Source organism: Nymphaea colorata, chromosome 1 (assembly GCF_008831285.2).
Source record: "Nymphaea colorata isolate Beijing-Zhang1983 chromosome 1, ASM883128v2, whole genome shotgun sequence".
Classification (NCBI taxonomy): Eukaryota; Viridiplantae; Streptophyta; class Magnoliopsida; order Nymphaeales; family Nymphaeaceae; genus Nymphaea; species Nymphaea colorata.
The window spans coordinates 33,666,713-33,682,716 of NC_045138.2; the positions used below are offsets into that span (position 1 = coordinate 33,666,713).

The 16,004-nt window shown below is 39.6% G+C and overlaps 1 protein-coding gene across 3 annotated transcripts; it reads left to right on the forward strand.

Moving 5' to 3' along the window:
- Window positions 1–49: 49 nt before the first annotated feature.
- Window positions 50–7,337, forward strand: LOC116249298 (uncharacterized). 3 transcript variants are annotated; one of them, XM_031622540.2, is made up of 5 exons: window positions 50–343; window positions 1,585–1,743; window positions 2,178–2,662; window positions 3,384–3,418; window positions 7,233–7,337. In XM_031622540.2, exons 1-5 carry the CDS (start codon window positions 109–111, stop codon window positions 7,306–7,308), a joined length of 990 nt encoding a protein of 329 aa, XP_031478400.1. In that variant the 5' UTR covers window positions 50–108; the 3' UTR covers window positions 7,309–7,337. The 3 variants fall into 3 exon arrangements, with proteins under 3 accessions (XP_031478400.1, XP_049932381.1, XP_031478391.1); XM_050076424.1 differs by lacking the exon at window positions 7,233–7,337 and adding an exon at window positions 4,974–5,073; XM_031622531.2 differs by lacking the exon at window positions 7,233–7,337 and having other exon boundaries at window positions 3,384–3,930.
- Window positions 7,338–16,004: the final 8,667 nt, after the last annotated feature.

Sequence of the window (16,004 nt, forward strand, 5' to 3'; positions counted from 1 at the left end):
CGGTATAATTTCGTTCTGTGCCGCGAACATCCCGAAAGCGCGCGAGCGACCTTCTATCTCCGCCGCTCCCTTCCAGAGACGCGAAGTGAAGCGATATTGAAGAGGGAGATGGATCTCCTCCGTGGAGCTTACGGCGCTGCCTCCGACGAGGAGGAGGAGGAGGGGCGACGAAACTCCTCCGATCGCTTCTCTAAGAGGCACCGCCCATTGCCGGTAGCTCCTCCATTACCAGGCTGCTACGTCTCGAAGAGACAGCGGGCAGCGATGGCGGCGACGACGGCTGCTCAGACCTTGTCCAGTTCTCAGACCTCGGCCGTTCCTTCCCCTGTTGTCTCATCATCTGGTTTCGTCTCGTCTCCTCTTCTTCTCATCTCGTTTATTTATCGCTGTATTTTGTTCATGCTCCACTGACACTGATCACGTTGTCTTTGCTTCTGCGTGAGGTTGATTCGTGTTCGTCATCGTGATCCTCTTTTCTAGATTTTAATTCTTTAGTGTCCTTTAGCACCCCATTTCTATTAGAATATTTAAATTTTAGGCTTCTGTATTTTGTTGGGCAAGTATGTGAAGAGTACGCAGAAGTTTGAAAATACATTGAACATTAACATAAGTAAATTTATTGGCTTGGAATTGACAAAAGATCCACGTCTTGCTCCTTTCTTCTTAATCCAGCTCGAGCTAGAAGTATAGTGCTTACCCCAATGGTGATGGGTGTGCTTCTGTGTTGTTCCACAGTACTACCTGGTCTCGGTCGCTTCCATGCACACGGAACTCGAGTCGTACCATGGAAATTTTATTGCTTAAACCTGCTTGTTTCGTGCACAATAAATATCAGAAATGGCAAACGCCACAGCGCTTATCAATACCAATTTCAGAGCACCTTCCCAGTTTTCATTTTGCAAGTTTTCGTGGTTAAATCTGCCTCCTCTATGCACTTGAAATAATATATGTATACATTCCATAGTATCTGGAAGACATCTGTTTATGAGCATATCTTGCTTTCGATTTGCTGAATATAAGTTTGTCATTTCTCACCGAGTTATTGTGCCTTTTGGTGTAGTCAAAACTGCGCCTAGGGATTCGACTAGGCTGGCTACCGAGGCGCCTAAGTGGATGAAATGCTTTAAAATTCTTTTGTTACCTTTTCTGTTGTTTTTCTTCTTCTCCATGTACGTCTTGTTCTTCCTCGTCCTCTTTTTATCTTTGATTTACTGGCCCACAAAGGCCCCCGTCGAGGCACTGTCTAGTCCTTTTCAAGGCCCATCGCCTATGCCTGCCTCACGCTTTTGATTACTTAGCTCATTTTCTGCTTATATATACTATTTTGAACTGGTTGCATTGCTACAATGAAGTTTGCAGATGGATCATGAAAGTTCTTCTAAAATTAGGTCATCTACTTGTCTCGATGTTCTCACTGTTATTGTTGCCTTTTTTCCTACTTTTCTTCTTTATTACCCTGAAAATGAGACATGTTCTGCTTCACTAAATGTGACAGTGTCTTGTAGATATAGTGATTCGACACGACATGCTTTTGTAACATTGTTGTGCATTTCTAAAATCCATTTTTTTTTCCTCTGATTTCAGGCAGTATTTCAGATGCTGATCTGCCTCCACTGATTTTGTCTTCATCGAGACGCAAAGGAAATTTTCATGCTAATCAAACTAAAATTCCAGAAAGATGCTCAGTTTATCTAACTGGCCATTCAAAAGCTGTCAATGCCATACACTGGTGTCCTACAACAGGTAATAACCTTCTGTTCTGATTGTAGTGCTGGTGTATTGTAACTTTTCAGTATACATAGACCTTGATAGTGCTAACTTATGACTTCCCTTGAAAAGTTTGTCCTGTTATTCTTGTCAAAGGTAATGTTTGGCTACACATATATTGTGCCAGTTATAGCTTGTCTTTGTTAAATGGTTGAACTGCATTTTTAAACCAACTTCTTTCCATTTTGAAGGATGAAATTTCAATGAAGCTTATATTATGCTTGATTGTCAAGCATGTAAATCTCTAGAGGTGACTTAACAACCTTGATGTTCATTTATGCAATCACTTTAGTTTTTTTGGAAAGAAGAATTTTAGGAAAAGAAAATATACATTTTATTTGAATTTGAGTGTTAGTTTACATTCTACATTATGCCATGCATTATTTTTCTCAATGGAAGTAGTTTTGCAGCACATCTTCTTGCTTCTGCTGGAATGGATCAGACTATCTGTGTATGGAATGTCTGGACGAGAGGTCAGAAGAAGGTGCGCACTTTCCATGGACACAATGCTGCAGTCATGGATGTGAGGTGGTCCCAGCATGGACTGTATCTCCTAACATGTGGTTATGATAGCAGATCAAGATTTTTTGATGTTGAGAAGGGGGTGGAAATTCAGCATTTTGAGGAGGACCAAATTGTGAGAGTTGTTCGATTCCACCCTGAGAACTCAAATCTTTTCTTGTCTGGTGGTTCAAATGGTAGTTTGCGGCTTTGGGACATAAGAGTCAACAAGGTAGTGAAGGAATATGTCAGGAAACTTGGGCCTATCCTGGATATTGACATTAGTGTCAATGGCAAGCAATTTATTTCCTCCAGCAATGTCTCAAAAGATAACGCGAGTGAGAACTCTGTAATTGTTTGGGACATAGCACGTCAGGTTCCTCTTTCCTATCAGGTACAAGTTTCACGTTATTTTTCTTGTGCTTATAAAGTATAAACTATAAATCGTAGTAACAAAAAACACATTTATTTTAAACTACGTTAAAAAAAGAAAAAATGGGTCAGCAAAAAAAAAGAAGACCAAGAAATGCATTTTTTGGAAGTCAGCCGAAAAAAAGGACAAACAAATGTATTTTTTGGAAAAATAATGCCAAAAAAAAAGAGAGAAAAGGACACGGCATTTTTTCAGCTTTTTTTGCGTTCTTTTCACATTTTTTTATATTTTTTTCCTTTTTTTTCCGTTTTCATGTTTTTTTACATTTTTACTGCCACATTTTAATGTTCACATTTTTCTTTGAAGATCTTCTTCTTTTTAATTGTTTTAAAATTTGCCAAGATTTTTCTGAGAAAAACAACTCTGCCATATTAAACCCGAGAAATTTTTCTGTTTAAAACCTGTAAACAATATTTGTGATGATGCTATGAAGTAATAAAGATGACCTTTATTGGTGTAAGACTTTCATTTTTGTGTTATGTGGTAATAACTTTTTTTTCCTTCACATGATTGCATGAACTTAGTTCATGGTAGTTATGAACTATTATTTAGTCGTTAGCCAACTATTACTATCCCATATGTTCCATTTATCATTTATGTGTTTTTAATAAAATCAGTTCTCTCAAGGTCACCGGACCTGTTATGCTGTTGAAAATTTCTCAGTAAAGTTTTTTCTGAACAGGTTTATGTGGAAGCATACACATGCACAAGTGTCAGGTATCATCCATTTGATCCTTGCTTTGTTGCTCAATCAAATGGAAATTATGTTGCCATTTTTTCATCCATGCCACCTTTCAAACTAGACAAGTACAGGAGGTATGAAAAGCATGGAGTAGCTGGCTTCCCAGTCAAGTGTAATTTCAACTTGAGTGGGGATATACTTATTTCAGGATCATCAGATGGTTGTGTATACTTTTATGACTATAAATCCACTAATCTTTTAAGAAAGATGAAAGCATATGACGATGCATGCTTAGATGTTGCATGTCATCCAGTCATGCCTAATGTTCTCGCCACATCAAGTTGGAATGGTGATGTTTTGGTGTTTGAATGAGATTGGGAATGGCAATTTTCAAAGTTATGAAGAATCAGGTCTTATTCTCCAGGCATGGGATGGTTGGATTTGCCAATTGTCATCTTATGAACTTGCATAGCACAGGCATGTATATACAACAGAAAGCGGTGCATTGTCAGTTAATGCTTTATAAAAATGGATATTGCATCTTCCATATGTATGTGTGCTTGTTCTTGGTAAATGCTATGGTAAAGACTTGTTGGTTGTTCCTGGTTTCCACACGATGTCCTATACCGTATCTGACCTTTTGTGATTGTATAGGTGCATTTAATCTACTTAAATTAATCATGTTTGAAATGTTAGGTACAATCAGTTAAATTTAATGACCACAATATCAGGGAAACCAATGTCATCTTGAAATTCAAATGATTTTACAGGGTCATTGGCATATTTGCTTTAGACTTTAGATTGAAGCACATTACTCAAAACATTGTTTTTAGTATTACAGTGGATTTTGGGAACATGCAAGTGATCTTTTTAACCCAAAAAAGTAACTAGATGGTCTATAATGATGCTATTTTTTAAAGCATGGTCACTTCATTTGGTTTCTAACTAGTATTAAAGGTAACTAGTTTAATATGACATATACACATGCATGCTAGTATATATACACATACACAGGGATGCATGCATACATGACTGCATGTATATAGTATATACGCATTCTCGTATGTATAAGCTTGCACTGTGCTTATCTGCAAGGTGTGCTAGTCATCTCTGGCTCCTGCCTTTCTGATGCTCATTTAGAAGGGAATTTCCATTGATGCACTTGGACTTGCAGCTCGTCCTGGCATGATAGTGCTTCAGGTGGTAAAGAAGTGGAAGGAAACATGTTCAAGCTATTAGGGAACTTGAATATTTACATGTTTCGATCATAACTTGATCTACGTCCTTCACAGCAGTCTGATTCTTCTCTCTTCAATGATTTAGTGAGAGAGAGAAGCAGCTGTTATATATCTTTATTGAGTAGTGCTGAGATTATTACATTTAGATGATCAATCAACCTTATGTTTCAGAAATGTATAATCATCTGTCTTGACAGATTTTCTGTTACAACCAGATCAGCTTGAGAATATTTCCTTTTATCTACATGATTGGATTTTCTGCCATCTTCATCATGATCTTCAGATCTGTTTCCATTTTCGTCAAGTTGATATAAGCTGGGATTTTGATCACCTCTTGATCCTTGACTTGCAGCAACTTGATCTTTATCGTTAATAGCTGCCCTCAAGCTAACCATGGGTTGACCAATGGTGAGCTTGACCTGATCCAGTTGAGCTAGCGACTTTCTGAGTACATCAGTAAGTTGATCCTTGGATGAAATATGAACGTACAGAGTGGTGCGACTTTGTCCCTTACAAAGTGCATCACCCCTCAATATGTTTACTTTTCACAATATGTTTACTCTTGCTATGAAAGTTAGGATTTGCAGCCATTTGCACAGGAAGTAACTTTTTAATGGTTATAGGCACAAACACTATATGTTTCATAAAAATGACTTAGAACTAGAAGAAAGGTAAGAGCTCCCTATACGAGCGATGGACGAACATGATCCACTTCTGAACTTTGATGGAGTCATTGCCTTGATATTGAGATTGAATTGTCACGGAATTGAGATCCAAAGTTATCTGATGAGATGCTCTAGAATGTGGATAAGAGACATCGTTGGTGGTCAATGATGGAGAAGCTGCACAGGCATGAGGCCATCTGGTCTAATAGTCTGAGCTTAGCAGTCTGCACGTCTTTGTTGTGTGAGCAACTTTGTTGCATTGACATACCACTTGGGAGAAGATCCATCCTTGGTGTTTCTCTTAGTTTTGATACCATTGCTCTTGATATCGTCCACCATGTCCATGTCATCCAGGTCCCTTGTTTATTTTTAAACATGTATTTATGGTTTTGATCTCGTCTTCAATAATTTAATCCTTTTGAACAAAGTTGGCTTCAGGGATGTTTTCATTCTTCAGGTCTTCGTGCTTAGAAAAATGGACCTCTTGGATTAAAAGGTGGCTATGTTTCATACAATGAAGTCAGCTCAACCCAGTGAAAACAGAAGTTCTGGAGGCATCATAATCAGCCTGTAGACGATGCAAGAAAATCATAATCTATGTCACATGAGTGCGGGTACGGGTGCCGGTGCGACGTATCCCAAAAAATTTGGGTGCGAGGGTGCGGCGAGTGTGTGTATGTGTGTATATATATATATATATATATATATATATAATATTTATTTTTCATATATAAATGTATGTATTCATAATATATATAATTTCAGCTTGTTTCTTAGCTTAGTATGTCCTTTCTTTTTAGTTTTAGTATTATACATAAAGAAAGAAATGGACAGGGAGAAGAAAAAAAAAAGAATAGAATATATTTTGAACTTGCATAAGAAAGGATGTGGTTGGGGTGCATGTAGGAGCTGCACCAGCACCAGTGTCGTGTCGACACTGGTGCGGCCCCTTTTTTGAAGAGTCCATGTGACATAGATCATAATCAAGTCATCCTCCTGAACAAGCTTTCCAGTTAGAGCAACTTGGTGTGCAGGAGATTTAGGATTATGAAAATATTCATTAATGACTTTATTGCCCTATTTTGAGGTATCAACTGATTTTATCTCTGGAATTAGCAGCGTATGACTCCTGCAAACTTTTCCAAACATGATAAAACGTTTCAAGCCCAACGACTTTGGCATGAATGGTCTGTGAGGGAGGATAGATCCAGCTCAACAAGAGCTAATCACAGCATTCCAAGTGACGTAGTATGGATTGACTACAAACTTATTGTATTGGATAATGAACTGAGGCGGTTTAGGCTTCCGTCCATCTATATCCCCATCTAAGCCATGAAAGACTAATAGTTGTAATTGAGAAGCCACAAAGCATAATCATTGGCATTGAGTTTAATATGAAGAAAATACCGAAATGGATTGGCAGCGGGCAGTGGTGGCAGATTGAGGGTGAAAGAACTTATCTCGTGTGAGTCGTTATTGCTGAATCCTTCAGAAGCCATGCTAAAGGGTGAAGAACTCAGTCCAGAGAAGCTGACTCACAATTCTGGCTCTGATGTAATGCTAAGAACATGAAGGAAATAAATTCAAGCTATCAGGACACATGAATATTTATGTGGTTTGATCTTAACTTGATCTTCTTCGAGCACAACAGTCTGATTCTCTCTCATGGTTCAACGGTTCATGACACCTAGGATCAGCTGTTATACATATTGTTAAGCAGTGCTGAGATTATTACAATCAGAAGATCAATGCACCTTCTGTTTCAAAAATAGATATTCTGTTTTGACAGATTTTCTGTTATAACCAGATCAGCATGAGAATACTTCCTTTTATCTACATGATTGGATCTGCTTCCATCTTTATCACGACCTTCAAGACTGTTTTCTGTTCTCGTCAAGTTGATTTTGGTTTTACATTTTGATTACCTCTTGATCCTTGACTTGCAGCAACTTGATGTTTATCCTTACTGCCACTGCCAGGGTGCGCATGCAACCCAGCATGCCCAACCTGGTCCAATGCTAATCAAGAATATGAAGGACGGAATCAGCAGGTGCCTCATAAATGTGTCTTCTTCCTCAGTTAAAATGGAAATTAGTGGAGGGAAAGAGTCTATATCACCTGTCTAATCAAAACTTGTTGATAAATAAATGAGAAAAAACTGAAAGTATGTGAGATAGGATGTAAGTTTCAGGCTTTGTTACATGGGTACCCGTACCGGTCAGGTACGACACTGGTACTGGTACTACCTATCTTGGGTACTATCAAACAGTACTGGATAAGACAACTTACCCAGGATTTTATATATATATATAACCGTATCTTTGTACTCAAGTTTTTTTAAAATAGTACAAACTAATACATGTACTCGTACATATGTGACATAGTGACATAGGTTTCAGGTCTGATTAGATTATATATTCAAATTTGTGTACATCAACTAGTTCGTCTTCCATATGCCTATTCTAATTTTTTCCAAAATTAGTGAATTTATCCCTTGAGTGTCGTATTTGTGCACAAAATTGTTAGTATCTTCATGTTCATACATGTTCTGCTTACATAAGAGTGGACCTGTTCTTTGATTCATTCCCCGAGGGCAATAGAGTTCACCCAATCATGCAGGAGTTCGGGTAACTGACGGTTGATCTGTCTCGGACTGAACCGGGGACATGTACATGAATTCGATAAGAGCTCAAACCTGGATGTTCAAACTCCCTATGTTATGAACCGCTATAAGCTGAGGCTTAGCAGTTCGAGCTCGGACATCAAAAGCCTTTCCATGAGCCGGCATTGGAAGCATAGAGTTGTCAAAAGTTATGACCTCCCACATCCAAAAGAATGCCAATCTCCAGACCAAAAACTAAAAAATATCAGGCATAGCAACTGTATTAATGTGTTAATCGATGAACTCTTTAGCTTATAACTTCGGTTTTCTAGTTGAGACTGATTTATGAGCTGGGATATGATGTGATGCTTGTCTGTGTTGAGACTTCTATCTGTGTGTGCACGTGAGAGAGAGAGAGAGAGAGAGAAACAACGAGCTAGAGTTGTATGAAGCACTCAGGTGCTTCTTGGGATTTGATGTTTGAACTAGTTAGTGCCACGAAAGTATATTTGCAGGTGGTGTAAATTATTTAGGTCATATCAGGTTGTAAGCCCTAAAAACTAGAGTTGTATGAAGCACGTTATCAATCTTGTAGGCACTGGAAGTGGGACCTTTGATAATTGCTCGCACATTCAACGGACCTCTTAAATGCACCCCTTTTTGTACAACTAAAGTCTCTGTATTGTTGGCTGATTGTCAACTATCTTCGGTTCTTTTTCTGCAATTCACTTACCTTTCGTAGTCTAATTGGTGCAATACATCAAAGTTACCTGGATGCTGTCTCTGAGTGCCCAGGTAATTTATCTACATCAATTTTCAGATAATGTTGCTTGAGTTGCGCCTCTCAAGTGCATGAATGCTTTCATTTCATCATTTTATCCGAACAATGTACATGTATAGTTGGTCTTGCACACTAAGGCTATTACAATTCTGTAGCTCATTAAGATGAAACCAAGTACTCTCAAGCACTCATGCCTGTGTCCATCACTCGGTCTTTTGCCCAATTGGACCACGTAGTGCTCCTCTGTATCATTGACACCTGACCTCTGTTTTGCGTGTGGCCTAGATGCTAGTACATGATTACGCAACAAACCGATTAGAAATGTAGGTTAAATGTTTGAAACCATTCGTAGGAAAGAACATTTCAATAAGTTTTTCTATGTAACTTTCGTTAACAAGCTTATGAATAAAACCCAGACAGGCACCTATTGTTCATATTGGGCATGTCAAACTCATTGTAGCATAGTTGAGATGAGCCCAATACATGCTGAACCGAGTGGAGACAAGGTGTCTTGGCTTGTTTTTCGAGCCCTATCTTCGAGGGATGTTTCAAGTGGGCACCTACGTTGTCACTGCGATTTTGGGCATGTTGCTCTGGATATCACAGAAATTCCTCAACAAAAAGATGTTGCTGGGTTAGGTTTGGTTCTTAGTGCATGGTCCTTCTTTAGTCCAACTGTTGGATGGGTTTACTTGAACATGACATTTGGTGTAAGAAGGAAACCGGTAGCGTCACAGAAATTTCCAACCGTTTTTGCTTGTCAATTTTGGTTGGCAGCGACAAGGGAATCAGTAACAAGAGCATACTTGCGGAAAATGATGCTCCCTTCCATTACCTGAAGAATATGTATTTCCAATTAAGTGTTTTTGAGGCAACTACTTTTCGTGGGACTCCTTTTCCCTCCATATGTTAGGAGTACAAGGATGAACACGACTGTTGCACGATCAAGGACAGGAAGGATCAAGATGAGGATGAAATTGTGGTGGAAATGACAAGGGATGTTGGTTACTGTCTTTTCCATGTTCTCTTTGGCAGTTTGGCAAGGTTAGTCCCCTTACAGGTAAAGGAGTATTTCCCATAATAATTGGAGATTATCCCATTATCCTTGGATGTATACCCATCTTTCTTTATCCTCTTACACCCATTTTTTTTATCCTCCTTTTTGTTTCACATTTAACTTGATATTCCATCCTCATCTCTCAGAAGCCTAACGAATGGGGCACAGTAGACTGTGATGTATATCACGTCAAGAAAAAGATTGCCTAGTACCTCGACCTGGGTCTAGGACTCTAGAGTGTGCCAGCCTGGGTAAGCCTGACTTGATTTTTGATAGGCTTGACGGGGCTGCGTTGATGCGTTCACGCTTAGTCAAGCCTAGCCATCAACTTTTGATTAGGCTATGGTTCATTTTAGTCAAGCCTAGTGATCAACTAGTTAGGCTAGGTCCTAATAGTTGATAGTTGAGAGAGAGAGGAGGAATAGAGAGGAGGACAAGAACCAGCCTCATAATCAGGCCTTTAATCTCAAGTTAACACTACTCATACCATTTGAACTGAGGACGAGTCTACAACAGACTACCCAACCCAATTGGGCTACCCATCACTTGGAGAGAGAAAGAGAGGACAACTTCCAGAACCATTGAATAACAGCCTTCAGTCCAACTCTCAATGCCATCAAGGGAGGAAAAAAGACTAGTTAATAGTTCATGGTCCCATTGGGCCAAGTGTTACATTCATCCTCCCTTCCAGCACATTAGAGTCTAGAGATTGGGTAAGGCGCCGCAACTAGTCAATGCAACAGCGAAGAAGAGGAACCTGATGCCTGTGCTTCTGGCCCCGCTACTAGTCGTCCCTACGTGCAGCCATACGCCTAGCTAGATTCTTTTTCCCAGCCACTAGTCATGTTCGGCCAACGTAGTGATACACAACTGGAACCCCTTTTGTAGTGGTAGGGTTTGACCGTATGCCAATCCATATGCGCAACATCTGCATTCTCTGCCATTTATCGATGGATGACGAGTTGCATCTTGTACTTGCTCTCTTGCAGGCGTTGGTTTCAATGCTACTAGTGAATCAAAACTGCGATGCTCTCACAATGAAGTTTTCTAGATACTCTCACAATAAAGTTTTATAATAATCAGCAGTCAGTTGATCTTTCAAGACTTTCATATTTCAATGGAAGTAACCGTAAAGATGTGGCGTACATGATTGATTTTGTGAAACTCAACACCTGGATGGCTCAATTGTGATATATATTCAATCTTTTCAAAGGTCCGAGAATAGACACTCCATGGTTCTAAACCTCGAAGTCATAAGTATTTATGGGCTACAGTCAACACGCTCATGCAGCGTCAGATTTGTGAATTATTCTGCAAATTTTGGTTGTCATATTCCGTAATTGCATTTCGTGTTCGTGATCTGATATCATGTCCTTCCACACATGCCCACGCATAATTTGAATTACCTCTGTCGACGTAATTATTTATGCACTGTGGCTGAAAATTTTACGCAGGTTTGCGTTCGTAAAACTAGCTGCATAATCCTGACTTACAAGGTCTTATCTCCACACTGGCACGCAAGCAGAGACGAGAGAGAGAAGGATGGCTTCCATACAGATAACTGTGTAATGCGTCCCTTCCTTACGAGACACATTATGTGCCTCCCACCTCGATTTGTCTCATGGCCCCCCTTTCCCCAAATGGCACAAAAAGGAAAAGAGTAGCCAAAAATCCCAAGCCAATCTTCTTCCCCACATGGCTGTCATCCCCTTTAGAAAAGGTGTGTTCATCCGTTACGTCAAGCAACTGGTCACGTCAGGTGCCTCACCAGCAACCCAAACAGGGGACAGCTGGTGATGGGCCTAAAAGAGCCTTACATATCCAATCTCCATACCATAAGTCCACTCCCTGAGATTGAACTTCAACTTCAGAGTCTACATAATCTGATGACAACTTCAGAGTCTACACAATCGATGACAGAGCAAGATTTCTGAAGAGGCTTAGAACATCAATCAGATTCGATCGTGAAATATGTGAACTAGAACCGACGTCCTCCTTTTCTTTTCAGTTTTATTTTTTATTTTTACCGTCATATCAGCTTTCCATGAAGTTGATAAAAGGAATAGTTCACTACCTGCTTTCACGGAGATCCTGACAAGAGTGGTAGTCTTTTCAGTATCCACCGTGAGAAATTGAGGAGATGACATGACTTGGTTACTGCATGGTACTGTTGGATCAATCATGCACAATGGTGGCTCCCCGAACTGTTGATCTTTGACTCTGAGAGGGGTGAGGAGAAAAGTATACCCAGATTCATGGTTACTCTTTGTTGGATTTACTCCGCGCATGTTTTGATTTGGATATAAATTAGTACTTACGTTCTGATACTAACGAAGTGCCAACGGCTGGAGTTCGTGGCAGAAGAAATGTTCTTAGTGTTCCTGTAATAAAAACTAGTAACAGAGTTAAAGATTTACTTACATGAGCATTTTTCCTTTAATTTTCTCTGAGTTAATTTCTTTTTTTTTTCTCCTGCTTTTGCCATGACATTCATCACCCGTGGTTCCTCTTGTATATAACGAAACATAATTAACTGTAGCTGCTTTTTTCCAGGTTCGTACTCAAGGATAGGACATGCTTCTTAGTTATGATCTCTATTACAAATTGTATACTAAGTTGAATATGCGCCACTTATTGTTGTACAAGAAAAAACATTTGCAATATGAGACCAACACAAAAATGGTTTAGTTATCTAAACAAGAAAAAACATGAAGCATAAAATGAAAATCGTATTTGATATGCATGATTTCTAAGAGAAACAGAAAACGTAAAAGCGTAAAAGATTCGCTGCCAATGGACAGTTTCTGTTGGCCAAAGTTGCAACATACTCCAAATTCTCTTGGTTTTTTCCTCTTGTTCAAAAGCCTCGCAACTTCATAACACTTGGTCATTAACACAAGAAGCTAGAATTAGGAGACTATTAAACTGGCATTAGTGTAATGTGGAACCACAACCGACCTTACAGGGCAACATTGCGCGTCTCGTCCTTACCTAACCAGGCCTACAAAAGGTGAAAGGAAAAGAACAATCAGAAAGGAAAATGTCTATTTGCTGCAAGACATGGATCGCCGAACAAAGCCAAAATGTTGGAAAAAGCAAAAGTGCAGCAAGGCCTAGATGTTGAAATAGGCTTCCGTCAGTCTTTTCAACCTCTTCAAACAAGCAGCGGTTTCTTTAATTTGAAGTATATGTGAATCTCGAGAGCTTGAAGAAATACAGCGAACTCTTGGGACAGTTTTTCACGGCTAAACTCGTAGCCAGTTTTGGAGCCTTTCAAATAGGAGACTTCCATGGATATTTAATTCGGACAACTATGGTGATGTACAGATCTTGGAAAGCATTCAACAATTGGGCTCTTTTAACCATGCCCGAGTTGATAGAGTAGAAATTTAAACCCCCTAAGAATTAAACTTGCAGAAAACTGTGGAGCATATATAACTGTGCAGCTTGTTCGCTATCTTGGCCCTTGACATTGTAGGATGAGGATAATGAGAAGTTGATGTTGGCTGGTTTCTCTCCATGAGAATGGGTAGAATAATATGAGTTTGTTTTTTAACTGAATAGTTTTCCCAAGGAAGGTAGGTAATAATAGCATGTGAATGCCGACACAATACAAGTTGATGATCCTTAAACAGGACGGGAAGTTGTGGAGAATAATACCCAACCAGTTGGCCTAGTTGAGCATCATGCGTAGCCCCTAGACATTGTGATGGCGTTGGACGGCGGCATGCTGGCAGACCATAACAGTGAATGTGCCAAAACATTTTTGACACTTTTATGGATAGCTGCTTATAAGAGGCCTTGTAACAGCTGTGCTTGCACCACCATGATTGTCCATTTTCTCTAAGCGCTCTAGTTCTTTCCTTAACCTCATCTGTTACGATGTCTGTCTGTGCTCCTGTGCTTCACCATCATAGTAATAAATATTGTCGTCTTTAAAGAAGAAAAAGAAACAGAAAAGGGGAAAGATATGGAATGGCCTGTCTCTGTTAAAAAACTAATCTCAACTCTCAAGGTACGTTATTTTCTTTCTATGTTTACCTTTTGTGAAGCTTGTCGTATGTTTTTTTAACTTTCTCACTTCTTGATACTAAACCGTTAGAAGCTCAATCGTTCAAACTTGATCTTATCTTTTGATACTTTAATTTTAAGCGTTCAGTCTACACCAATGGTATCAACAGTAATCGTAATATACTATTGTGATGTCCATGATAATAGTAAGCATATGCAGACAGGGTACCAACGCCTGCACTAGCATGAGCTTTTTGACATTAAGCCTTGATATCACAACTCATAGAAGTGAAAGCAAAAGGAGAATATACAGAAAGCCATCTTCAAGAGCTAGTATATAGACACTATCAGCCTTCGCTAACAAGAGGAATCATAGAAAGGGACCTATCATTCTCCACAAGGATGGAGAACCACAGACAGAGTTGCTTGTTCCACAATGACTCGAGAAAAGCATCAATCCTTTGAGACCCTTCACCAATCTCCTTACGCGCAAAGAAGACATGGTGGACCTTCTGTTCTTATGTTGTTCATTATTGGAAGAACTCTCAGACAATATACAGCCTAGTCTATGGACGAGGAAGCTAGGCAGCTATAAGCCTACTTCGTACAATTACAGAAGAAAGACGGTTGCATCAGAGGAAGGATGTGGGTGCAGAGTTTCTGCTACAGAACTTATGATGCCATACACGTTACACATGCACATGCTTCATTCATGATTGGTGGTCACTGGGAGAGATAATCACCTCTTGCTTGACTTCTCGAATCATTCATGATGGGTTGTCAAAGACTGACCTCCAGTACATCTCACTTCCAAGTTTCAGCTGGAATAAGGCCCTATAATTGAGAAAGAAAACGAAAACACGTTTGGATCCTCTAAGGATTAGATAAACCAAACTCAGTCACCTACACCTGAAAATCCTTTTTCTTTGTTTCTTTATAAATAAAAAAAAAACAGATATTAGTAGTTGTAACACAAATTAGACCTCTGTCTCTCCTATGAAATTTGATGAGCCATACCTGATCGAGACCACATCTTTCATTATGACATTCTTCTTTATCACCAACTCCAGACTCCTATATCACCAAATCCAGATCTGCTAACATCCTTTGATGAATGGGTTATTGCTCATTGTCTTTACTTGGTGATAAATCTGATGTCATGAATGCTCGGTACATTGTTCGTCAATGGAACAGAAGACAGGCTTAGTCGCGCGGAGCTTATGTCAACTTGATTGGCCATTCTCTATGGATTATTTTGTATGTTATGCATGTACCATGGTCAAAGGGAAAGCATTAAAATATTCATAACGATAAATCTAACATTAGATCTCTTTTGCTTAGTGAAATAGCATGCATGCAAAACTGAAAAGATTAGGAACCGCTGAGCGCCAAGGCACTATACGAATTAGACGTTTTCTTCGACAAGATTCATGCTTTCAACATGGATGCAGTCTCATCTTCCTCCCTATAAAGACTACTCATCTGACAGAGGCGACTTGTGAGCGTTCCCAAACTGATGGGATGTTGATTACCAGTGACATCCTTTGCCACAAGGTCAAAACAGAAAGTAATCAGGCAGCGGGGAGGGAGGACAGCTAGACTTAACCAACTGGAGATTTGACAATATCTGGTTCATGACAGGAAAGTCTTCCTCAAACTTTTTTTTAGCTTGTCTATTATCTGGTCTAACGGTATCGGTTGCAGGACTTTTAATTTACCTTTTAATGCCGAAAACATAGTACAGATCAGGCACAAACATAATCTGTTGGACAAATACAATTCTATTAGAAACCAGCAAATCTTCACAATACCCTGATTGCCTCGCGTTGTCCAATTACATGCATTCCTGCCCTGAAGTACATCTTTGGTTATGATTTCTACCTAAAAGATGTAATTGCATGTAAGCTTCTTCAAGTTTTCTGTCTAATTAAGACTCCAAGGTTCAATAAACTTTCCCCAATTTGTGGCCAAGCACATAAAGCAAATATACATGATGCCCTCCTGCATTTAAGTGAGAAGCCACCACCTTCGATCATATTAGTATTTCCATTATAAATTATTGCGATCCGAAAAGCCAAAGAGAAGCCCCTCCATCCCGGCCTAACTCGTACCCCACCTGAGTTTCTTTGACAAATACTGCCCCTGCGTGACTAACTCAGATGACATGCACTCCGGGGTTGGCCGTAGACGCCGTACCAAAATAATTAGAGGCGACGATGCCAGGGATCTGCCATGTGCCGCCTTCTGCTGGGTTCGGCTATGGCATC